The sequence below is a fragment of the Mustela putorius genome, unplaced genomic scaffold, assembly GCF_011764305.1.
Source record: "Mustela putorius furo isolate JIRA1106 unplaced genomic scaffold, ASM1176430v1.1 tig00000135_pilon_pilon_pilon, whole genome shotgun sequence".
NCBI classification, from domain to species: domain Eukaryota; kingdom Metazoa; phylum Chordata; class Mammalia; order Carnivora; family Mustelidae; genus Mustela; species Mustela putorius.
In genome coordinates, this window is record NW_025421292.1 from 2,059,727 (window position 1) to 2,080,599 (window position 20,873).

Consider the following 20,873-nt stretch of genomic DNA (forward strand, 5'->3'; position numbering starts at 1 on the left):
CAGGCCCCAGGGAGGGGCATTCACATCAGGCCCGAGGTGGCCTCTGGGATTTCCCCAGACATACACAGCTGTTCCACCAGCTCCACAGCCAGAGCCCAGCAGCTTGCGGTCCCCCCAGCCTCCTAAGGGGTGGGAAACCTGCCTGGAACACTAAGATGAGGGAGGCACCTGGAGAAGGGTCTAGGAGAGGTGGGGAGGGGCCAAGGCCTTCCAGGGAGCTGGAGCCTGGGAGAGCCACAAGCAACTTTTACAGGATTGTGAAAGCCTAATAGGATCTCTTAGTCAGTAACAAACCTGCTGAATGCCAGGCATGTGCAGGTTCCCCCAACCTAGTCTGGTGGAGAGAGAGGTAGCAGAGGATACAAAAATAACCACATGGGAATCAGGGGATTATAGTTTATTTTCAGATTTACTCAGAGGGGTGAGGGCTGGCCAGTGGGCTCCATGTGCATCCCCTTCTTGCATTTGGTTTAATCAAAAACTTCCCTCTCCCTACCTCTAAACCTCTAGGTTGTGCAAGATAGACAAGGCCTTCCCACCCTGACCCACAGGAGGGGATTAGGCAGGTGAGGAGTGTGGAGAATGGGGGTAGGGTAGGGGGGTAGAGTTCAAGTATTCACAGTTTCCCCATCCACACCCCCTGATTACACTGTGCCCAGGCCATGAGGGAGGATCCCAACTCTGGGGTTCCTAGTGACATTAACAGCTCTTTTCTCACTCAGAAACCTCAAGATGAGCTCCTTACCCCCTTTCCCTGACAATAACAAATGCGTCCTAAAGTCTAGTCTGGGCAAGGAGGGGACTTCAGGTCTCCACTTACCCAAGATCCCTCCTTCCTTATCTGGAGTGATGGGGGCAGGGTGGGCTTCACTTGTAGTGAACAGGTTGGGTTGAAGTGGTAATAGGGGAGGAGAAGGGAGAGAACTGAGGGTCTCGGAAGGCAGGCTGGGGGGTGCCAATGAAGTTCTCACAGCTCTGGTCTATACCCCCACTCCCTCCCCATCCCACACCCAGGCCCAGAATCCCTGAGAGTCCACTGCAAAGGCAATATGGGTAGGGGGAGTGGGAGCAGGGGGAGAGCTTAGGAAGGGCCAGGACTGGGCTCCAAGCCCAGCAATCAAACTCTGACCTTCTAGAACAGCTGAGTCCTGGGGCGCACAGGGTGACCTATGAACCCCCACAACCCAGGCATCCTCGCTTGGGCAGAGTGGTGGGAATGGGGGGTGGGGAGAGTCCTTCCAAGGGCATTATAAAAAGATAGAACCATTAAAAATTTGGAGGGAAGTGACTCTCAGCCTCTTGCTTCCCCAAGTTGTCAATCTCCCCAGCACCCAGGAGACACAGCTGAGGGAGTCCCAGAGAGCTGAGGAAGAAGGCTACAGCCCCTCTCTGACAGGATGGGCCCCAGAGAGGGAGGTCATTAGCACCACGCAAGGTTGGGGCATCCCGGCAGCCTAACTGACCCCTGGGCAGGGGCCTTCCTAAAGCTTGAGTGCCCCACTTGCTAAAGCTTCTGTATTCTTGAGTGGGGGGTGCTGCAGGGGAGGGGATGAGGGGAGAAGGCTTGGCTGAAGTCCAGGCAAGGGTGCCTGGACTCCCCCTGGGAGTCACGATTTGAAGAATCTTCGTACCACAAACTGGCCCAATAGAACCACAGACAGAACTATCAGCACGTTCAGGATGGGGCCATTTCCCAAGTTCAGGGCTGCCACCTGCCAGGAGAGACAGAGTGGTCATTGAGGGGTAGACAGCCAGCACAGGCTCGCCAGGGCAGAGGCGGGGCTGGGAGAGTGGCCACACTTACCCAGCCGCCCCTCTGCGCAATCCACCGAGCAATGCAGTGATGCAGCATGAAGTCAGCCACGAAGCGGGTCACCTGGCCCAGGAAGCCGGTCAGGCCGCGCTGGTAGACGTGGAGGGCCAGGCGGTAGCCGAAGCTCAGGAGAGCCACCACGCGGCCCCAGTTAATGCCACTCTCGAACAGGCTGCGGGCAGAGGGGTGATGCTGTCAGCGGAGACCCCTAGGAGGCCCCCATGGCCTGCTCATCCTCTCCCACAGTCTGGTGGCCACCCGCCCTGCTCCCAGCTGGAAAGCAAAACGGCCGAGCCGTGAACCAAAGTGGCAGAGGCTGCCCCAGCTGGGCCTCAATCTGGGAAAAGCCTGCATCTCTGTGAAACGAGGAAACTCAGAGGGCCTTTGAGTGGGCTGGTGCTGTTGGGTTGTGGCTGTGAGTGCCAACGGGCGGACAGGAGGGAGGGCAGGACAAGCGGACAGAGGCAGCAGGGAGATTACCTGTGGTGGATGCTGCTGGCCTGGCAGCCCAAGAGACAGCAGAGAGAGAAGGACAAAGAGGAGGTTAGGACAGGTCCTGGAACCGGAGTGGGGAGGGGGCGGCCTCGAAGGACAGGGGCAGGACATTCGGGCTCTGAGCATCTGTTGTCTGCCTTCACCCCAGCATCAGTGCCCTCGAGGCTGACTCCTAACCCAGATTTAACAACAGATGACACTAGTAAGGACAGCCACCGTTCTGAGCCCACTTCCTCTATTTTATAGACAGGGCCTGATGGCCAGAGGGTTTCACAAAGCCCGTTAAGTGACAAAGCTGAGACTGGACCCAGGCACGTGGTGTCTTTAACCACTGTCCACTGCCTCTCAGACATAAGACTGTAGCAAAGGGACATGAGCATTTCTGGAACATGAGCAACCTGACTGTCTTTGGCAGGAATATGATTCCGAATTGGAAGGACAGCTGTGTCTCAGCAGGACTGGGGAACTCTGGGGACAGCCCCATCCTGGGCGCCTCTCTAGTCCCAATCAAGTCCTCAGTACCCCAGCTCACAAGAGCTGTGAGCTTCTACCCCAAAGAGGAGGCGTCTGGGGCCCAGAGAGAGAAAGACAGGGGCCCAAGCCCATGCGTGAGCTAACAGCAGATACGGGAATGGCACACATGTCTCTTGATGCTGACAGAGAAGCGTGTCTCCCATCCTAAAGGCGGGACACAGTGTGAGGGCAACAGCATAGCAGGGAGGCCGGGGGCCAGGGCTACCTCGAGGCAATCTTGATGAAATACTCATAGGCGTTCTCCGCTGTTGGCTGCAGGTGCTGCAGCATGGCCTGGAACTCGGAGTCGTAGCGCTGGTTGATGTCGTCCCCGATGATGGCAAGCTGCCGACCCACCTGCCCCATGGTGCTGGAGGAATGGGAGCCAGGTAGGTGAGGAGGCCCAGCGCGGGCAGGGCTGGGGCCTGGGCTCATGGACAAGGGGTTCCACCCAAGATGCCCCCGGCCTTGTGGACCCCTCCCTGGAGGTTCCTGACAGTGTTCTGACATGAGGGCCAAGGCCAGGGTCACGGGACAGGTATGTGCTATAAATGGTGCAAGGCCCCAGCGGGGGGTGGAAGCCCAAAATGAAAAAAAAAAAGGCAATGATGGCAGAAGGACAAGACCATCCCCCTTCTACCCAGCCTCCCCAGCCCCCCGGGCCTGCTGGGCATTGGCTCCATATAAACCTCCACTTCCCTGAAGATGTTCCTGTGGGCCGAGGGGCCTCTTGCTCACCTGCTAGGTTCTAGGGACAAGGAGACCATTTCTGGGTCAGCAGGCGCAGCCGCCCCCTCAGCCTCCTGCTCCTGCCGATGGCGGTAAAAAACATAGCTGCGGAAAACCTCCTCAGTGTCCCGGGCTACCTGCTCCTCTGAGAACCAAAGCCAGGAGTCAGGGAGGATGGGCTGGACCGGGCAGCCCCATGCTTTGTGCATGGGTCACTCTTCGAGGCATCAGCTGTCCACACCCATGGGCAGAAGCAACCCTAACTCTAGTCCTCAGTCAACACCCAGTGCTGCCTGTGTCCAGGATCACCCTCACCACAGCCTTGTGGAGCAGGGGAACCCCAGTTTACAGATGGGCAAGCTGAGACGCAAGGTCACACGGTCAGAAAGAGCCAGGATGTAAGCCAGGCATGTGGGATTTTCAGTGTGTTTGAGTGGGTACAGATACCCGGCCCTGATGGCCCAGGGAATGTGGGGAAACAGAATTTGAAATTGTAGCTTTGTGCCTGGAAAAGTCACATAGGGACATAGGGACAGATGGGGCACTGAACCCAAAGCCCCGGAAGGAGTCTGTAATGGGCTGGGGACTCCAGGCATCCCTAATGGTCCCCTCTGGAAAAGGGAAGAAAGGCAGCCATCTTACTTCCTCCCCAAAGTCGTAACAATCACTTTCGCCAGTTAGCAGGCCTGACGGGGTGATATGTCTAGGAACTTCCTTCTTTCTCCTAGTGGAGGAATAGAATAGCCACACCCCACTCTTCTGGCCTCTCTTCACCCCTTCCTGCTCCTCTTCCTTGGGATGGCGCTGTGCCTGCCTCACAGTCCCTCCCGGGCCTCTCCTAGCCTCTACCCCCCTAACCCCAGGCCCAACCTCCTCCCCACTCCCAGGGCTCAACCTGGACTGCACTCCAGCTTCTGAGGCCACCTGTACTGGGTGGGAAGATGCCTTCCTCCTTTATCTGAGGTGAGTGAATGGGGGAGGAGAACCTGCCTGTTAGTCCTGCCTGGACCTGACCCCTTCTGCTCTCACCACCCTCTCAGATAGCCCTGGTGGTTCTGGGATGGGCAAAGGGCAGAGAGACCCTTACCAGAAGTAGAAGATGGGGCCGGCTCTCCACATCCCTGCCTGGGAGGACCTGGGCCTTGCCCGGATGCCATTTCTCAGGTCCCAGTGGAGGACAGGGTTAGCCTGTGGGGATGGGTGAGAAAAAGCTGTGATGGGGATGGGCAGCCACAGAGAGAGGAGGGGGTTCCCAACTCTCCAAAGGCCCCACGGTCCTAGCTCCAACCGCCTCTCAATTTCACAACCTTGGGTCCCTGTGGCATCTGTGGGCAGAATCAGAACTTCCTGAGCATTTCACTAGCAGTCCTTCCAGAGAGATGGAGAAAGTCAGGGCAGTCTGGATTCATACCTAGGGACCTGGACCCAGGGCCCAGGGGAGGGCGGACACCAGCAACACCCTCGTGGATCTCAGGTCATAATTCACCTCACCCCTGGGCAAATGGGGCAAGTTTTAGAGGCTGCGGGTTCTTCCCACTGCTCCTGGGACCTCCTGCACCCTACCTAGCACACACTTACCACAGGATTGCCACCATCTAGCTAATGACCCATGAAAGCTGTGCTGGAAGGTTCCACTTCCCCTTGGCTGGTCAGAGCATGCCTGTTTTCCAAGTCAGGCCTCTTGGCCACAGACATTTCCTGAGTGCCCATGGCTTACTTACTTCCATCTCCTGGGGTGTCAGACACTGAAAATGCACATGAACCCAGCAAGTTAAGCATCATCCTACCCATTTTACTAGGGGGTGGGGTTGGGGAAAGTGAGGCACCAAGAAGTTAGGGCCCGAGGGCCACTTAGCTAAATCAGGGAGTCGGGTTGGTTATCTGAATTTTCATCACTTCATACCTTCAGTACTCCTTTAAGATTTATTTTCCAGTTTGTGGTTATCTGTTAACATCCCACCTGTGCTCTACCCATTCCTGTCTTGCAGTGAGCTGAGGAAGCTGTCTCCACAGTACCCCCCTTCACACCCCTCCTCCACCACACCGCATACCTGCTCTCCTGTCCCCAGCCCGTTTTCCTCTTTGCTTGGTCTTGGCCACAGCCCCGATCTGCTCTGTGAACCCTCGACAGAGGGAGTATTTCCTGGACGTGACTGTTTCACTTTCAGTTTACACCCCTTCATACCCACCCCTCCCAAAGCTGCCTCCATCAGCCTTTTGGGGAAGTATACCTCCTCCCACCCGTGCAGAAGGTGCAATTCGTGCAATTCGACCGGACCGTGGACCAAGCACAGCCACTGCCTTCTCTCAGGGAGGACCGGAGTACCCTCCCCAACTTCCTCCTGCCTCTGGCCTGGGGCCATTTTCAAAAGTGCCCCAGGGCAAGAAGTCTCAAGAAGGGGAGGGGGAGAGCACTCCACCCCTCCACTTACTGGGGGCAGGGAGAAGAAGGAAGGAAGAAGGCAGACCCTCCCCTCCTTCAGCCCTGCCTGCCAGCAAGAAACAGACCTTTGCTTGGCACAACCCCATCCCTGCTGCTCCTTCCGGAAAAAGATGCCCTTCCCTCTTCCGTGGTCCCATGCCCCGCACCCCCCAGCAAACCCAGCACCCCCGGGACAGCAGGACCGGAGGATGCTGACTGCACCTCCAACTCCATCGACCGCTACCCAAGGGGGTCACAGCTGGGGAGTAGGTGGGGGCGTCAGAGCGGTCCCCAGGGCCAGAGGCCTCTGCCGCCCTGGGCCTACCCCTGCCCTCATCCAAGTGGCCTTCATCAGCCTGACTTCCTGGTAAGGGGAGTTCCCTGTCTCCACTTGCCGGGCCCAGGATGTTCCCTAGAGGGAGATGCCTGGTTGGGCGGCAGACTCAGTCTAGGGCTCCTGGGGCAGCAGGAAGCACCGTGAAAGTTCTCTCCCTGCCCTTGACCTTGGCTCTGACCTCCACTCCCAACCCCCCAGACTGCTAAAAGACCTGACTCTTTAGCACCCAATTCTTTGGCGCCCAGGGCCAGGGCAGGGCTGGGACAGGGCCAGGAATGGGAGGGGAGGCCGGGGAATTGTCTGAGGGGCATCCAGAGGGAGCCCGGACTGGATCAGGTCCCCAGTTGGCGGAGCTGCTCACATAAGTCTCCAGACCTTCCCTTCCGCACCCGGCTGCCTGCCGGCTCCTTGTATCCCCACCCCAGGGTCTGGGGCTGCCAAAAGCTGGGAGGATGGACAAGACCCTCCCACCTTACCTGCCCGGAACTTAGCCCGGGCCCGGATGGCTCACAAGACCGAGGCCAGAGATCCTGAGGGCCCAGCAGCTGCTCCCGGGGGATCGGGGGCCCAGACCCGGCTTCCAGGAACAGGGGTGAGTGCAGTCCTGGCGTTGGACACAGCCTGCGCTTGTCCCGGCGCTGCCCCAGGGACCTGCGAGGCCGCGGTGATCCTAGAGGTGCCGGTGGCGGCTCCTGGCTCCAATCAGCTCCCTCTAGAGGAAGCTGCTGTGAAGCCGCCGGATGCGGATGCTGGACCCACAGCCTGGGGGTCGGTCTTGGCTCCTGGGCGGGAGAGACGCTCCACCCCCCACTCTTGGCCGCACTCAGCTGGCATGGCTCCCCTTCTCCCACTCCTGCTCTTTGACCTGCACCCCCTTTCATCAGTCAGTACCAGTAAAAAAACCAGGAGGGCAGAGTTTCTGAAGCGCCACAGTGTGCTTTGCACTTTGGCGACAGGGCCCTTGTCCCGTGGAATTTTCTCAGTAACCCTTGAAGTGGGTGCTGGCCCCTACGCCTCTTTTACAGATGAACGAACTGAGGCTCAGCGGGATTAAAGAACCCCCAATGGCACTGAGCTGAGTTTAAGATCAAGTCTCTGGATGCGGGGTGGGGGGGTGTTGGGGGTGTTGGGGGGGAATAATACTGCATTGAGATTCAGCATGCAATTAGGACGCGCACAGGGCAGCTTGGTGGGGGTTTGACACCCTGGAGGTGATAGGCAGGCCAACAGAGATGAAAACGGGGTGTCTGTGTACCACCTGGGCCCGTGCCAGCGGATGCTGAGAAGAGAGAAGGAAGACAGATACTATCTGGCTGTAGGGAACGGTTCTCAAGGGCAGAGGCAGCCCCACAGGATCAGGGAAGGACAAGCCAGGTGGAGAGAGGTGTGTGCAGAGGCTCCAAAGAGCTCCTGCCCCATTCTCAGTCCAGGGAGCCCCCCAAAGCTTTCTCTGCCTGCCCCCACACCCTGTGTCCCCTGAAGCCTCATCAGCCATCCCAAATCTGCCTCCCATACCCCCTTCCCCTGCCTCAATGACCCCCTGCCCTCTCTGCCCCCCCACTAGCCTCCCATCATGTATTCCTCCCAGCCTCCCCATCACCGCCCCCCCCCCGCACCTGACCTTTGCCTTCTAGAACTCCTGGAAGTTTCCAACTGGAGGTTTTAATTTGAAAACTCCTCCTGTTCTTAAGCAGTTGGTGGGGTGGCAGCTGCAACCACTCCCTCTGAGTCAGGGTCTCTCTCAGGATGGAGGCCCCAGGTCCAACCCCTCAGTCCCGAATTTTGGGCCGCTCCTCCATGTTCCTTTTTTTCCGTAGTCTGGTGGGGAGCAGGGGTAGCCCCAAGAGCTCGGACAAGTCCCTGATGCGGAGTCGGCCATGCCCCTCCCAGGAGCAAAGCACCACCCCTCTGATGAGGAACCGCCAGGGAGGAACAGGGAGGAAGGAGCCAAGGCAGCCAGCCACACTGCCCTACATGCTCTCTGTGGCCTTGCCACGGCATGATCCCTTGGGGCTAGGGATGGGGGACACAGGGGCCCAGACCCCCACCCCAAAGGAGGTCCTGAGGGTGGCAGCCCAGGGTGGAGAGGTGAAGCCCATCCTGTCCAGGGGAAGCCAGGAGGTGCTGGGCAACGTGTCCAAGAAGGAAAAAAGAGAAGAGAAGGAGGAGGCAGTCGGGGAAGCCTCCGGGGATACAAGGACCTCAGACAGGTGAGGGGCTGGGCCATGTGGGTGGTGGGCAGGGGCCTGGGATGGGGGCACTGGGGCAAGGATATGGGGCAGAGATGGGAGGAAGGCCCAGGAATGTGGGTCTTCATATGGGTAGAGGACTGGAATAAGGCCCCTAGCTCTATAGGGAAGGGACAGGTGCATCAAGTATGGGAAGGAGCCTGGAGGCCAAGGGTGGGCCAGGAAAATGGGAGGAGAGTCTGGGGGGAGGGAACCAGAGATGGGGTGGGTCTTCCCACAAGTCAGAGGTTGTGGGTGGAAGCACCCAAGGTGAGAGAGGACCAGGCTGCCATTTCTTCCCAGCTCCTTCCTGGGCCCCACTCCACCCTGCTTTCCCTCCCCACTCTCTCCCTCCTGGCTCCCACTCCCATTTGGACCTGGCACCACTCCCTGTGAGAAAGGGGGCCCACTCCTGTATGATGAAGACCTCAGAGGACCAAGCAGGGAACTGTTGGAGGCAGGAGGGAGGAACGGGCTGAGCAGAGCCTGTGGGAGGGCCTTGGGGAATTTGGGGATTTACCATGTCTCTGGCTCCGCCTGCCACCCCCATCTGACTATGCTTTGGAGTCAGGGGCCACTTTGCCCAAGCCTTGGAGGTGAAACAAGGATGCCCACAGAGGGCCATGGGGCCACCGGAGGTCAGCCCCAAGACCTTCACCAGGGAGGAGGAGAAGGAGTGTCTGCTGGACGGTGAGTGCGGTGGCCACAGGCATTGGGGCAGTGCTAGAGATAGGCCCTCTTCCTCAGACTCCTCAGGGGTGTGGGGCCTGGAAGGACACGGAGTGGTTTGAGGGAGTGCTGGGGGCAGGCTCCCTGGATTTGAGAACATTCCATCGCACTATGCCAAGCTGTGGGACGGGGCCATGTTGCTCAGTCATTCTGTGTCTCCATTTCCTGATCCATAGAGTGAGCATGGAACAGTATCCACATCGGAGGGCAGTGGCAAGGAGTTCATGAGATGCTCTTTGCAGGGTGCCTAGTACTGTGCCTGGCATATAAGAGGTGTTTGCTAAGAAAACAAGGGACCTCACCCTCGCTTCAGCCCACCTAGTGCCCCTGCCTACCTAGGCCTGGGCTGCCCCTTGTTCCCATCGGCCTGCTGGTGACACTGCCCCTTCACAGGAGACTTCAGGCTGGCCTCCTTGAAGGTGGGGGCAACTCCTTGGAACCGCCTCCTCACCTTGTACAAGCAGCTTCAGAAATCAGCCATGGCCAAGGTCTGTGGGAGCAGGCTGGGGCAGTGGGGGAGACAAGGGGGTTGGGGGGAGTGGGTGGTAAAGCCTGGGTGGGGTTCCTCCCCCCATTTGGCTGGGCCCCAGAATTTGTGGCTTGGGCAGATCACTCTTAACTTTTGGGGAGCTGTACCCTCCTGCTTTTTGTTTTATCTTGGAGGTGGGGGTGGGGCTATAGGCTTGGGTCAGAGTTGTCCTCCCCTGATCAGCTGCGGGGCATGCCCTCAGTTTCCTCTCAAGGAAGGCTTGCCTGATGAGAAAAGTAAGGAAGAGGAAATGGAGGTAGAGGACAGCTCATTCAAGCTCTGTGTCCCAGGCATTGTCACCCTGCAGTCACCGCTGCATAAGACTTTCAGGTCAACAGACACAGTGGGTAAGTGCAGTGGGCAACCAGCCCTTAGGCCCAAGGGCTTCCCTTGGCTGCGGCTCATGGGTGTGATACCAGTTCTTACCACCAGGTGGAACCAGAGGACCTAAGATGACCACTGGAGATGGGGGTTGGGGCGGGGGGGGGGGGGGGGGGGGGGGCACCCGTGGGTGGCTCTGCTGGAGAAGTGTAGCTAGTCCTCCTTTCTCCTGGTTTGGGAGGGCATTAGATGGACTTGTACTCCAGGAGCATCACCCTTTTCCAGCCCAGACTTCTAACTTGTTCAGTGGCCTGAGCAAGGATGGTAATAGCCTGACACAATCCCACAACATGGTCACTGTTGACATTTGCGTAGCCATAACCATAGGTCTAACCCTCTTCTGAGCATTTGTCATGAAATGCCATGTCACAGATCTGAGATACGTCCTCCATTATAATCTCTACCTCATAGTCAGGAAGCAGAGTCACAGAGAGGTTAAGTAACTTGTCCAGGGTCACACAGCTAGTACATGGCAGAGCTGTGACTTGAACCTCGGCAACTGGGGTAGTTCCTGATCCTTGCTCTTGAGTCAGTGGCTGGTGAAAGGTGGGAGCAGATGTCTGCGCCTTGCACACTCTCCCCAGGAGGTGAGGAAACCCACACTCAAACGTAGGAGGGAGCCCACTGGCCAGTAAGTTTCCGGGGGAAGTCGGGGAGGTGGGGAGGTGGTACATGGCCAGATCCGGATAATGGAAATGTAGGCACTGGGGCTGGGGGTGACCAGAGACTCCCCAGGGCTAGGATGAGTCCTGGAGAGCCCGAGCCATCTCTTCTTCCTTCCCTCCCCAGCAGGTTGTTCCACCCTCTCCTGCCTGCCCCATGCCCATCTCTCTGCCTCACAGGTTTCGTGGAGTCGGAGTTAAAGAAGCTTCTGGCAGTGCAGCGGGACTCCCGCCTCTGGAAGGTGGGAAGCCATGATGGCCAGGAGCTGCTGACCGAGCCAGAGATCACCCTGGAGGAGGCGGGCATTGTGAACGGTCAGGTATGCCCCAGCCTGTCCCAGACCACTACCCCCTGCCTGAGGCCACTGGAGAAAGTGAGGCCTCCCACCTCCATAGGCCCCTGAACCTGGCTCCCACCTCCCCTGGCCTGGGTAGGGACGGCAGAACCCTTTCCTAGTGGTGGTATTTTCGAGAGTAGGAGGCTGACCCCCCCTCACACACAGTTGTTTGTTTGTCTCTGCGTCTCTTACTTAATCCCGTAATGTTGCTCTTTTTCTCTTTTCTCTTCCATTCTTGCCCACACCGACTTCCACAAACACTCGTAGGCTACTTATCCGTGTTGCTCCACAGACCACTCACTGCCCACCCTCCTTGACACGGGCCTTCAAGCTCAGGCCTGTGCCAGCTTCTCTGAGTGCACACAGACAGATCTGTTGCAGGAAAATGTGTCGATGGCCTTTAAAATTAATTTGCATTCATTCATCAGCTCATTCTTTCATTCTGTGGACATGTGGCCCTGACAGTCTATGTAGTTTCCTTTTATAGGAAAATAAAGGAAGAAGCGTAGGGTTCAGAGGCCAAAGGCTTTTATTGCAGCCCTGCGCTGGCCTGGATTTGCTCTGTGGCTTTGGAGACAGGCCTTGGCTTCTTTACCTGTAAAGGGAGCCTGGTGGGAAGACCAGACAGCACTTGATCTTAGCCAAAAGGCCCAAGTGACTGAAGGATCTAACAGGAAGAAGAGGGGATGCCCACCGGCTGTCAAGGGCACTATAGTGTTAAGGATGTGACTTACCCCTTCTGGTGAATGTGAATTTACACATTACAGTGTAATGTAAATTTACTGTAATGTAAATTACAGTGTAAATTACACATTACAAGTGAATACCTGTATCGCCCACCCCTGGGGCTCTGAGGGGCAGCTCTCTCACTGTCCTGAGCTGGCAGGCCTGAGTCACCGGCCCCTCCATGCTCTAGGGAACAAGGCTGTGCACCTTATCCTGAACCACACGATGGCCCAGCTCTGGCAGGGGCCTGCGCTTTTGTCTTTTCACACTAAGGGGATCTCTCGTCACCCTTCCCGCCCTCTTCTCTTCCCTCTCCCCTCCAGAAGCACCTTTGAGCCAGCCTGCCCCTGTCCCAGGGGTAGGGGGTCACACTCCTGGGGTAGCCTGAGCGGCACTGGGGGTCTCTAGGGAGTTTCTGGGTAGTGGCAGGCCGGGGCCCAGCTCTGGCCTCATGTGGGGGACAGAGCTGCCTCAGGGCTATCTTCCTGCTGTGGGTGTTTTGAGGGTCCTATCCTCATCACAACCCCCCACTCTCTCCTTATCTACCCTCAGAGATACCAGACTGAGGGGGAAAGAAGCCGCCCCCCAGCCTTTGGGGAATGCTGGGGACCTAGGGGAGGGGCGCTGAGGCAGCGGAAGCAACACCCTAGGCTGAAGGGAAGGGTGCAGAGCCCCCTTGGTGTGGTGTCCAGGACAGAGGTGAGGGAGGGGAGGGCTTGGCTCGGGTGCCTGACTCCTGGGGCTTCCAAGGACCCCACCCCTCACGAAGTTGGAGGGAGAAGGGTCCCTCATTTAGTGGGAGGGAGGTAGCTTGGGGCTGTGGGGCCACAGAGGAGGGTCTGGAATGGCCTCAGGGTGCTTATCTCTGGGGGGTATGTGGGAAGCTTCTAGAGGTACAGAGTCAGAAGGGCGAGCCCAAAGGCGCTGAGGCCTCTTTCTTCACCCATTTCTGCCCCCAGCACTTGCTCCTGGAGGAGATGGACGAGCTGGGGAACTGGCCCCCCGAGTGAAGCTGGTGCCAACCCGAGTCTGCCCTGCTCCCGGATCCCCGCAGCCTGAAGCGGGAGTTAGCCTCCCACTCTGTGGAGGCACATCCGAGGCGCCCCCAGGGCCAAGGGATCTTGAGATCACTGGTATCCATGTGTCCGCAGGGTGGGCCTGCCCAGCAGAACGTCCCCACCCACCAGACTCAAGCCTGGGTTCTTAATAATAAAACCCACTTTGACTTTGGCCTCCTTGGCTGTTTCTGGACCCCACCCCTCAGCCTCAAGCTAAGAGCAGACTCGGGTTAGCCAGGGTCTCAGTCTAGCCCTCAGGGCAGCAGCCCTCATTGCAGAGCCCCGAGTTCCAGTGGAGGGGCCACAGTGTGGCTTTGGAGCCAGAGGACAAGACCTTTGGTGCACCTGACCCGGAGGTGGGGAAGGACTGGGGGAGAGAGTGCCAGGAAAGCCCGTGCTACCACAGGACTAGACCCTGTTAGGGGGAGCATCCCTGACTTCCCTCCCTTCTGAGTTCCCAGGCCATCTCGGCCTTGGAGGCGGGGAGCGGGGAGGATCCGGGAATTCTCCAGCAGGAAGTTGCTGCCCAGCCAGCCCAGGGACAAAGCCAGGAAAGCAGTCTTGGGGCCATAGGGACCTGCTGGAGGGCTGAGCTGGGGGCAGGTAAAGGGTCCCCTGGGCGGGGGGTGTTGCAGAAGGATTCCCTGCTATGGAGGTGGGGGCAGGGCCCCATCCGGCTACCCCTGGTCACAGCCCTTCTATACCATAGTCAGTGCCAGGTACCTCACAGGGATCCTGATCAGAGGGAGATCCAGACATCCCAAAGACCCAAAGGCAAGGATAGGCTTGAGTCAGGGGCACATAAGGCCGTGTCTGTACTGGCCACGGAAGGGGGCACCCTCATACCTGACTTTTTGGGGATCCAGTAGAAGGGTGGACTGGGCCCAGTTTGGACACCAGGATTTGTTGTTCGCCTGGAATCCTTGACTCAGGCTCTGGGCTAGGGGCTGGTGGAAGGGCCATCTGACTCTCCCCTGAGTCAGCCAGGAAGCAGCCTTGTGACACTATGACTCACCTGTGTCCTAATTATTTCCTCCCAGAGTGTTGGCTCTTGGGAAGGGTGGGGGCCTTAGACAGCAGCCTGTGGGGGCTCCCTGGTTCCACCTGGACCCTTTGATTTCCCCCAGCACAGATGTAGCACCCCCCATGAGCCCCATGGAGGGGAGACCTTCTCTCCCTCCCCCATCCTAATAAGCCCTAAGCCCATGACCTTGTGCCAGGCCATGTCCAGGCTTGAGTGGGGATTCCCAGGACCCAGAGCACTGTAGGACAGAGCTTCTGCCCTCCCCCATTGCTCTCCAGGTGGGGCCAGCCAAAGGAGTGCCCAAGCAGCCCCACATTGGCTTGGGGTAGGCTGGGCCCCCGCTGGCAACTCAGGCTCCTTGGCTGCCTGTGTGAGCCAAGTGGCCTCTGGGGACTGAGCATCTCATCCCCAGCCCCCATGAGGGTTGGCTTCTGGGGAACAAGGGGGCAGGAACCTTCATTTAGTACGGGAGACTCAGAGGTGATCATTCCCCTCTCTGCTTCTCTCTTTCCCTTTCTGTCAAGTAAGGGTCATGCCACATCCTCGTCTCCCCAACCCCCCCCAAACAGAAGGTAGCCTGTGAGAGCAGGAAGAGGGTGTGCACACTAGCGCAGGCAAGAGGGCCTTGTCCCAGCCCCTTGGAGTCCTCGGCAGCTTTCTGTGGAGGGCTGCTATGCATTGCCCTGTGTGTTGGGCCCTGCACCAGTGTGCTTGGCTCAAAGGCCAGAAGGTTCTGGAACCCAGCCAGGGTGCCTCTCTCTAATTCACTCTGAAGGGCTAGTCAGGTTGGCAGTGGCCCTGGGCCGTCCTGCAGGTTTGAGGGGAGCCATTACTTCCAGAACTTGCCACATCTCAGTTCCTTTCTGGGCTTGTCATCTCTCCCATCTTCTGATTTTTTTCTGTTGTCTCTGCATGTGTGTTTCTGTTTCATGCTCCCTCACCCCCCACGATGCATCTCTTACTGTGTCTCTGTCTCTTCTCACTGTATCTCTGGAGGGATAGAGGTAAGAAAAGCAACTCCCCTGGGGCACCTGGGTGGCTCAGTGAGTTAAAGCCTCTGCCTTCGGCTCAGGTCATGATCTCAGGGTCCTGGGATCGAGTCCCGGATCAGGCTCTCTGCTCAGCAGGGAGCCTGCTTCCCCTCCTCTCTCTCTCTGCCTGCCTCTCTGCCTACTTGACTCTCTGTCAAATAAACAAATAAAAATCTTAAAAAAAAAAAAAAAAAAAGAAAGAAAAGCAACCCCCAGATTATTCTCAGGGCATTTTTGGGACCCATAGGTGGCTGAAAGAAAGCAGGAGGGGAGTAGCTGAGGAGGGGGTACAGATGGTCTCAGGGAAAAGTGGCCAGGGTCAAAGCTGAGCCTGCCTTCCTGGGGAGTGGGTAGGGTCTCTCTCCCTGCAGGCTCCTGGGCAGGACCTTGGAGGAAGATGCTGCCTTGTGCCAGGTCCAGAGTCACTGATTGTCAGTCTTGCCTATCCCCACGAAAGGGAAGGGCAAAACCACCTGTATTCTTTTCCAGGTGGGCAATGAAATGGAGAACAGAGAGGAGAGACTCATCAGGTTGGAGCCCCAGCTCCAATGCAGACAAGGTCATGTGACCACAGATAGGTCCCATGCTTCTGTGAATCTCAGGTTTCTGCATCTGTGAAATGGGCAACTCATGGGGGCTTCTCGTGTGGGCTGAATAAAGTGCTATTTGGCATCGAACAAATACTTCTCAAGCATCTACTACATCCTGTTCCTATTCTAGGCACTGCGGAATAGAGCAGAGAACGAGATGTACAGAACTTTTTTTTTTTTAGCATTTTATTATATTGCTAGAAGGATAGACAATAAACATAAAACATCAGGGAGTGACAAGTACTGTAAAGAAAGATGAAGCTGGGTAATGCGATGCTGTTTTAGATCCGAATGATGGGGTGGGCTAGGTAGCTCTAAGGAGATGATGTATAAACTGGGATGGGAGGAAGGGAGGGGGTGAGCCATGGGGGTGTTAGGGAAAGGGCATTCCAGCAGAAAGGGCACAAGTGCAAGTGCCCTGAGGCACTGGCTCCTGTGAGGAACCAGAAGAAGACCCGTGTGGCTCAGAGGGAGAGGAGTGAGTGGGAAGGGGAGGAGTAGGAGGTGAGGTCAGGAGGGAAGGAAGAGGACGTGTATTTTGCCCAGCTGGGCTTTTTTCTAGGGCTTATTTGATCAGCGCAAGGAGTGACATAACGTGGCTTACTGTTTAAAAGGCTTCCTTGGGGGGTCCCTGGGTGGCTCAGTCATTAAGCATCTGCCTTCCACTGAGGTCATGATCCCAGGTCCTGGGATTGAGCCCCACGTCAGGCTTTGTGCTTGGTGAGAAGCCTGCTTCTCCCTCTCCTGCTCCCCCTGCTTGTGTTCCCTCTCTTGCTGTCTCTCTCTGTCAAATAAATAAATAAAATCTTTAAATAAAAAAAATAAAAAAATCTTCCTGGCTGCTGAGGGAAGCAGAGACTGTGGGGATCAGGGACTGAAGCAGGGAGGCAGGTGACCTCACTGGCGGCTGTAATTATTACAAGGGGACTGGGGGTTGCTTTGGGGGGGGTTCCCTTTCACCAGGGAGAGCCCTCTGGCCCCAACTTCTGTGCGGTGGTCAGCTAGGGGCTCCCCAGGTAGAACCCCCCCAGCCCCACCCCCGAGGAGAGGGGCGGAGCCTGGGTCCGGACAGGGAAAGGCGGGGCGGGGCTGGAGGCCAGCGGGACAGGGGCCGGGGTTGCACTTGGGTAACTGCAGAATGAGGGTGAGAGGAGGCGGCTGCTATCTGCCTGGCTTGTGCCCACCCAGGCGCGTAGCAAGTGCAGCCTGGCCGCGACCTCCCTGCCTCCTCCACCTCCACCCCCACCCCCGCCCTGCCCCGCCTCCGGGGTGTGAGTTAACCGCAGACCCCAGCCATGAAAGCAGGTGATGATGTTCCCGCAGTATTGGTTAGGAGATGCCCGCCTGAGAGGGAACCAGTCATTGCAGCAGGGAGGAATCCAGAAGGCTTCCAGGAGGAGGCACCATTTGTGATTTGGGCTTGCAGGGGAAGTGGGAGGCCATGCCTGCCAGGAGAACCCCGTGGTAATGGGACAGTGTCCAGTTGCCACCACAACCCCAGGGTCCACCCCCTTGAACCATTCTGGACTCCTCTCCTGGGCCTCCTGTTCAGTCCACCTGTTCATGTGTAGTCCTTTGCTCCCTGCCTTCCATCCCTCTTCACACGTGCTCTCTCTGTTCCTTTCCTGGGGCCCCAAATCACAGCCACAGCTTCCCTGGCTTCTCAGAGCTGCTGTCCCCCGACTGCCAAGTCTTCAGTGGTCCTCCCCCTGCTCCCCCCCCCCCCCGCAGTAACTCCTGCCCCTCCCTTACAGCTCAGCTCCAGCACCTATGCTCTTGGAGTGCCACATCTGCCTGGCTCTGGGTGACCAGGATCTGCTAGTGCAGCTGCTCTCCCCTACCCAGGACCAATATACCATAAGGACAGGCCCTGGGGGGCTTGGTCTCCTCAACAGCCATGTCAACTGAGGTGACTGGTGCACAGTAGGCTCAACCCATGCTAGATTGGTGGGGGGACAGGTAGGGGGGAGGATGGGGGTATATTGCCGGAGAGACAGGCGGGGGCCAGATTGTGTAGGACCACTCAGATCGTTGTAAATGGCTTCACATTTATTTCCAGGGCCCCTGGAGCCACAGAGTGCTCAAAGCTAGGAGAGTGGCCTGGTCAGATGCACCGTGGAGGGTGAAGTAGAGAGGACAGGGGGCCGATTGGCCAATTTAAAGGCTGTCACAACTGTCATAGTGAGAGGGGTGTAGGCCTAAGCTGGGACAGAGGCGGATGGGGTAGACTGGAGGACACTTGGGTAGTCGTTCTCAACTGGGGGCTGGTCTGTCTGCCAAGAGCCATTTGGCAATGGCTGGAGACATTTTTGGTGTCACAAGTTAGGGGAGGGTGCTACTAATGTCTAGTATGTAGAGACTTCTCTAGTCAGTTTCATCATCTTTAATAAAGGTTATTAGAAGGATTAAACGGGTTAATACATGTTCGGTATTTAGAAAAATGGCTGATACATGTTAAAAACTATGTAACATGACCTACTGTTATTTTAAACATAAATCCTCTGTTCAGAGCCCTGCACTGGCTTCCGCATCATGTAAGTGGGACCAAGTCCTTCCAAGGGCTGACAAGGCCCTACCTTGTCCAGCTGCCTCTCGTCTTTGCCCCATCTCCTGCCGCCCTCCTTCCTCTGTGTGCTCTGGCCTCACTAGCCTCTTTGCTCTTCCTTGCACACTCCTCCCACTCCTGCCTCAGGGCCTTTGAGGCTCTGCCTCTAGGAATTTATGTGATTCCCTTCCTGACCTCCTTGAGGTCTTTGCTTAGCTGTCACCTTCTCAGGGGATGTTTCTTAGCCACTGTATATGTTGGGGGGAAAAATAATCTCTTCCCTTTCATCCTCTGCGCTGGCTCTGTCCCTGTGCTCCTGCTCTGTTTTATTTTCTTCAGAGCACTTTCATCATCTAACATAGCACCTATTTCATCTTCTTATGTGCTTACTGTCTCTCAGCTGGAACATGAGCTTCATGAGGGTAGGCACTGTTGCCTGTTTTGCTTGCTGCTGCATCCCCAGGGCCTAGAACCTTACTAGCACATTCCAAGTGTTCCTTCTATATTGCTTAAATGAATAAACGGAGTGAGTGAGCGAAAAACCCCATCAGAAGCCAGAGAGGTGTGAGACGAATGGAGAGAAGGTAAAATGGTGGAGGGGAAAGGAGGATCTGAGTGGATCTGAGAGGGGCCCAAGGTCCTGGCATGGACCAGGACACAGAGCCTTGCTCATCTGCCCTCCCCAGGCCTTCCATCCTCATCTGCTCGCTGGGATCTTCCTGCAGGCAGTGGCCTGCTCTGTCTGCCAGGCCCCAGGCAGGGCACCCTCAGCCCAGGCAGATGGCCAGGCCTGAACAAAGTGTCCTTTCCCCTCTGATAAGCTGCCTCCCTCCAGGGGCACACAGAGCAGGACATGTCCTGTGGCTCAGGAAGTACCTGAGGGCCTGGGTGGACCTCTGGAGGGGACACAGGCCATAAGTAGCCACTCTACATGGAGGCTGAGCAGAGAAGCAAGGACCCAGCCTCAGCCCACCACCCACTCCAGCCTGCAGTCACCCTCATTCATTCAACAAAGCTCTACTGAGAGCCTGTCCGAATGTGGCTGGGACCAGGTTCCCGCCACTGCAGGGGATGAGGGAGATGGGGTGAAGCCTGCCACGCACTGGGACACTGGCCTGCCTCACCTGCCTTGCCCTTGCTAGTGTGCTATGAGGTTGGGCCAGAGGCCTAGAGCAACTTTGGGGACAGTTGGGATGGGCAGGGTGCTGAAGAGGTGTCTTTTGGCCTCAGGGTGGGGACTGAGGACCCTGAATTTCTCCAGGCCTCCGTGACCCTTCAAGTCTCCAACGCACCCCCCCACAGGTGTTTCCCTGTGCTGCGGGGGAAACTGTCAACGGTTTCTGATAATTAGCTGTTGCTAATTCTGATGAAGTTGTTTATTAGGAGCTCTAAACCCCAAGACCCCAGGCCCAGGGTCCTAGCCCCTCGAACCCCCATAGGCCTGTTTCTGGCTCAGTATACACTCTTCACTTGGCTCCTATCCTCCCTATGGTCCTGCCTCAACTTTCCCACCACATTGAAGAATCTGTGTCCTACAAGAGGGGACTTTGGTAATGGGGCACAGTGTTTTGCTTGAACACATGCACAAAGAAATGGTCCTTGGGTCTACGCATCCCCCCACATACCTCTCCAAGTCGCTGACCGGCCCTGGGCCTCAGAGCCTGAGGACTCCTCAGCCTTCACTGTCTAGGACAGGCAGGATGGGGCCGAGGCAGGTGCTGAGAGCCAAGCTCGGCACTCTCGGGGAGACCCCTGTCTTTAAATCTGTATGATAGGTGATGGCTTAAGGTCTCTTGGTTTCCCTCGGGCCTACAACCTGTGAGGTCCCAGTTAGCATGGGACCTCAATGCTACCTGCAGTAGTTTAAGAGCCTGGTCCTAATATCCTTTGGCACGCTTTCTAGGGCAGGGGTGGGATCATGTTCTTCTCGCTTTGAATCTGGGAGGGCAGTGGCTGCTTCCATCAGTAAAATACAGTGGAAATGATGCTATGGGACCATGGAGGCTAAGTTAGAAAAGGCCACATAGCTTCCTCTTGCTTCTTGTAGGACAGTGGCCTTGGGATAAGCCAGCCCCCACGTGAGGAGTCAGACCACCTTAAGATTGCCAAGCTGGAGAGGCCACAAGGAGGTGGTCTCAGCTGAGTTCCCAGACATGGGAGGGAGCTGTCTTGGGCATCTAGTCCCTGAAGCCTTTCAGATGCCTCCTGCCCCAGGCGACAGTGGGCAGCATTCATATGAGACCCCAGGTGACAGCTGCCTAGTGGGTCCTTCCATAATTCCTGACTCTTAAAACTCTGAGCAGAATAACATGGTGGTTGTTTCACACTACGAAGTTTTGGATGACATGTTACACGGCAATAGTAATCCAAACATTACCCACAAACTGTTCCTGATCCCTCTCTTGGTCCCCTTCCCACCTTGTCTCCCAGACTGAACGCCTCCTCCACTAGACCCAAAGCCAGGAGGTGGCTCCCTGGGTTCCCAGAATGCCGTGGGGGAAAGCTGGGACAGGATGCCCACCCTCCCTCTGGCCCCGGGGGGTGAATAGGAACTGCTGGGCTTACCCTGATGCTGGTGATCAGCCAAGCCCTCAACGGATGAGCTGCTGGGTGGCATCTCCACCCTGGTCCCTGGATGGGGACCTCTGTGCCTGTGTTGGTCCTCAGCCAGGCCCTGCCCTCAGCCTCTGGCACTCCGTGTCTCTGAGGCCGGCCTCCTGATC

At 57.1% G+C, this 20,873-nt stretch overlaps 2 protein-coding genes across 10 annotated transcripts; one reads left to right on the forward strand and one right to left on the reverse strand.

Annotated features, from left to right (window-relative positions):
* Positions 1-382: 382 nt before the first annotated feature.
* BAK1 (BCL2 antagonist/killer 1) lies at positions 383-7,190 on the reverse strand. Of its 7 annotated transcripts, none has more exons than XM_004770634.2 (6): positions 6,786-6,922; positions 4,638-4,738; positions 3,560-3,695; positions 3,048-3,191; positions 1,805-1,985; positions 383-1,712 (listed from the first exon to the last, which is right to left on the reverse strand). In XM_004770634.2, exons 2-6 carry the CDS (start codon positions 4,705-4,707, stop codon positions 1,608-1,610), a joined length of 636 nt encoding a protein of 211 aa, XP_004770691.1. In that variant the 5' UTR covers positions 4,708-4,738; positions 6,786-6,922; the 3' UTR covers positions 383-1,607. The 7 variants fall into 7 exon arrangements, with proteins under 7 accessions (XP_004770691.1, XP_044930648.1, XP_004770690.1 ...); XM_045074713.1 differs by having other exon boundaries at positions 6,781-6,918; XM_004770633.3 differs by lacking the exon at positions 6,786-6,922 and adding an exon at positions 5,602-5,689.
* LOC101689877 (gametogenetin-binding protein 1) lies at positions 3,122-15,692 on the forward strand. 3 transcript variants are annotated; one of them, XM_004770636.3, is made up of 10 exons: positions 3,122-3,210; positions 4,438-4,513; positions 5,539-6,339; positions 8,418-8,519; positions 9,109-9,227; positions 9,660-9,754; positions 9,998-10,142; positions 11,019-11,158; positions 12,455-12,601; positions 12,862-13,134. In XM_004770636.3, the coding sequence occupies exons 1-10, from the start codon at positions 3,144-3,146 to the stop codon at positions 12,910-12,912; spliced, it is 1,743 nt and encodes a 580-aa protein (XP_004770693.3). In that variant the 5' UTR covers positions 3,122-3,143; the 3' UTR covers positions 12,913-13,134. The 3 variants fall into 3 exon arrangements, with proteins under 3 accessions (XP_004770693.3, XP_012900289.2, XP_004770694.3); XM_013044835.2 differs by lacking the exons at positions 12,455-12,601; positions 12,862-13,134 and adding an exon at positions 15,505-15,692; XM_004770637.3 differs by lacking the exon at positions 12,455-12,601.
* Positions 15,693-20,873: the final 5,181 nt, after the last annotated feature.

What these genes read in the sequence shown, in the direction of transcription:
- LOC101689877 (XM_004770636.3), top strand. Translation starts at nt 3,144, where the DNA reads ATGTCGTCCCCGATGATGGCAAGCTGCCGACCCACCTGCCCCATGGTG. An exon ending in GCCTTCCTCCTTTATCTGAG is followed by an intron (nt 4,514 to 5,538) that starts GTGAGTGAATGG and finishes CCTGTCTTGCAG; the next exon opens with TGAGCTGAGGAAGCTGTCTC. An exon ending in TTCATCAGCCTGACTTCCTG is followed by an intron (nt 6,340 to 8,417) that starts GTAAGGGGAGTT and finishes CATCCTGTCCAG; the next exon opens with GGGAAGCCAGGAGGTGCTGG.
- BAK1 (XM_013044836.2), bottom strand. Translation starts at nt 7,190, where the DNA reads ATGAAAGGGGGTGCAGGTCAAAGAGCAGGAGTGGGAGAAGGGGAGCCA. An exon ending in GGCCCCATCTTCTACTTCTG is followed by an intron (nt 3,192 to 4,637) that starts GTAAGGGTCTCT and finishes CCATTCCTCCAG; the next exon opens with CACCATGGGGCAGGTGGGTC. An exon ending in TTGCGCAGAGGGGCGGCTGG is followed by an intron (nt 1,713 to 1,804) that starts GTAAGTGTGGCC and finishes CTCTCCTGGCAG; the next exon opens with GTGGCAGCCCTGAACTTGGG.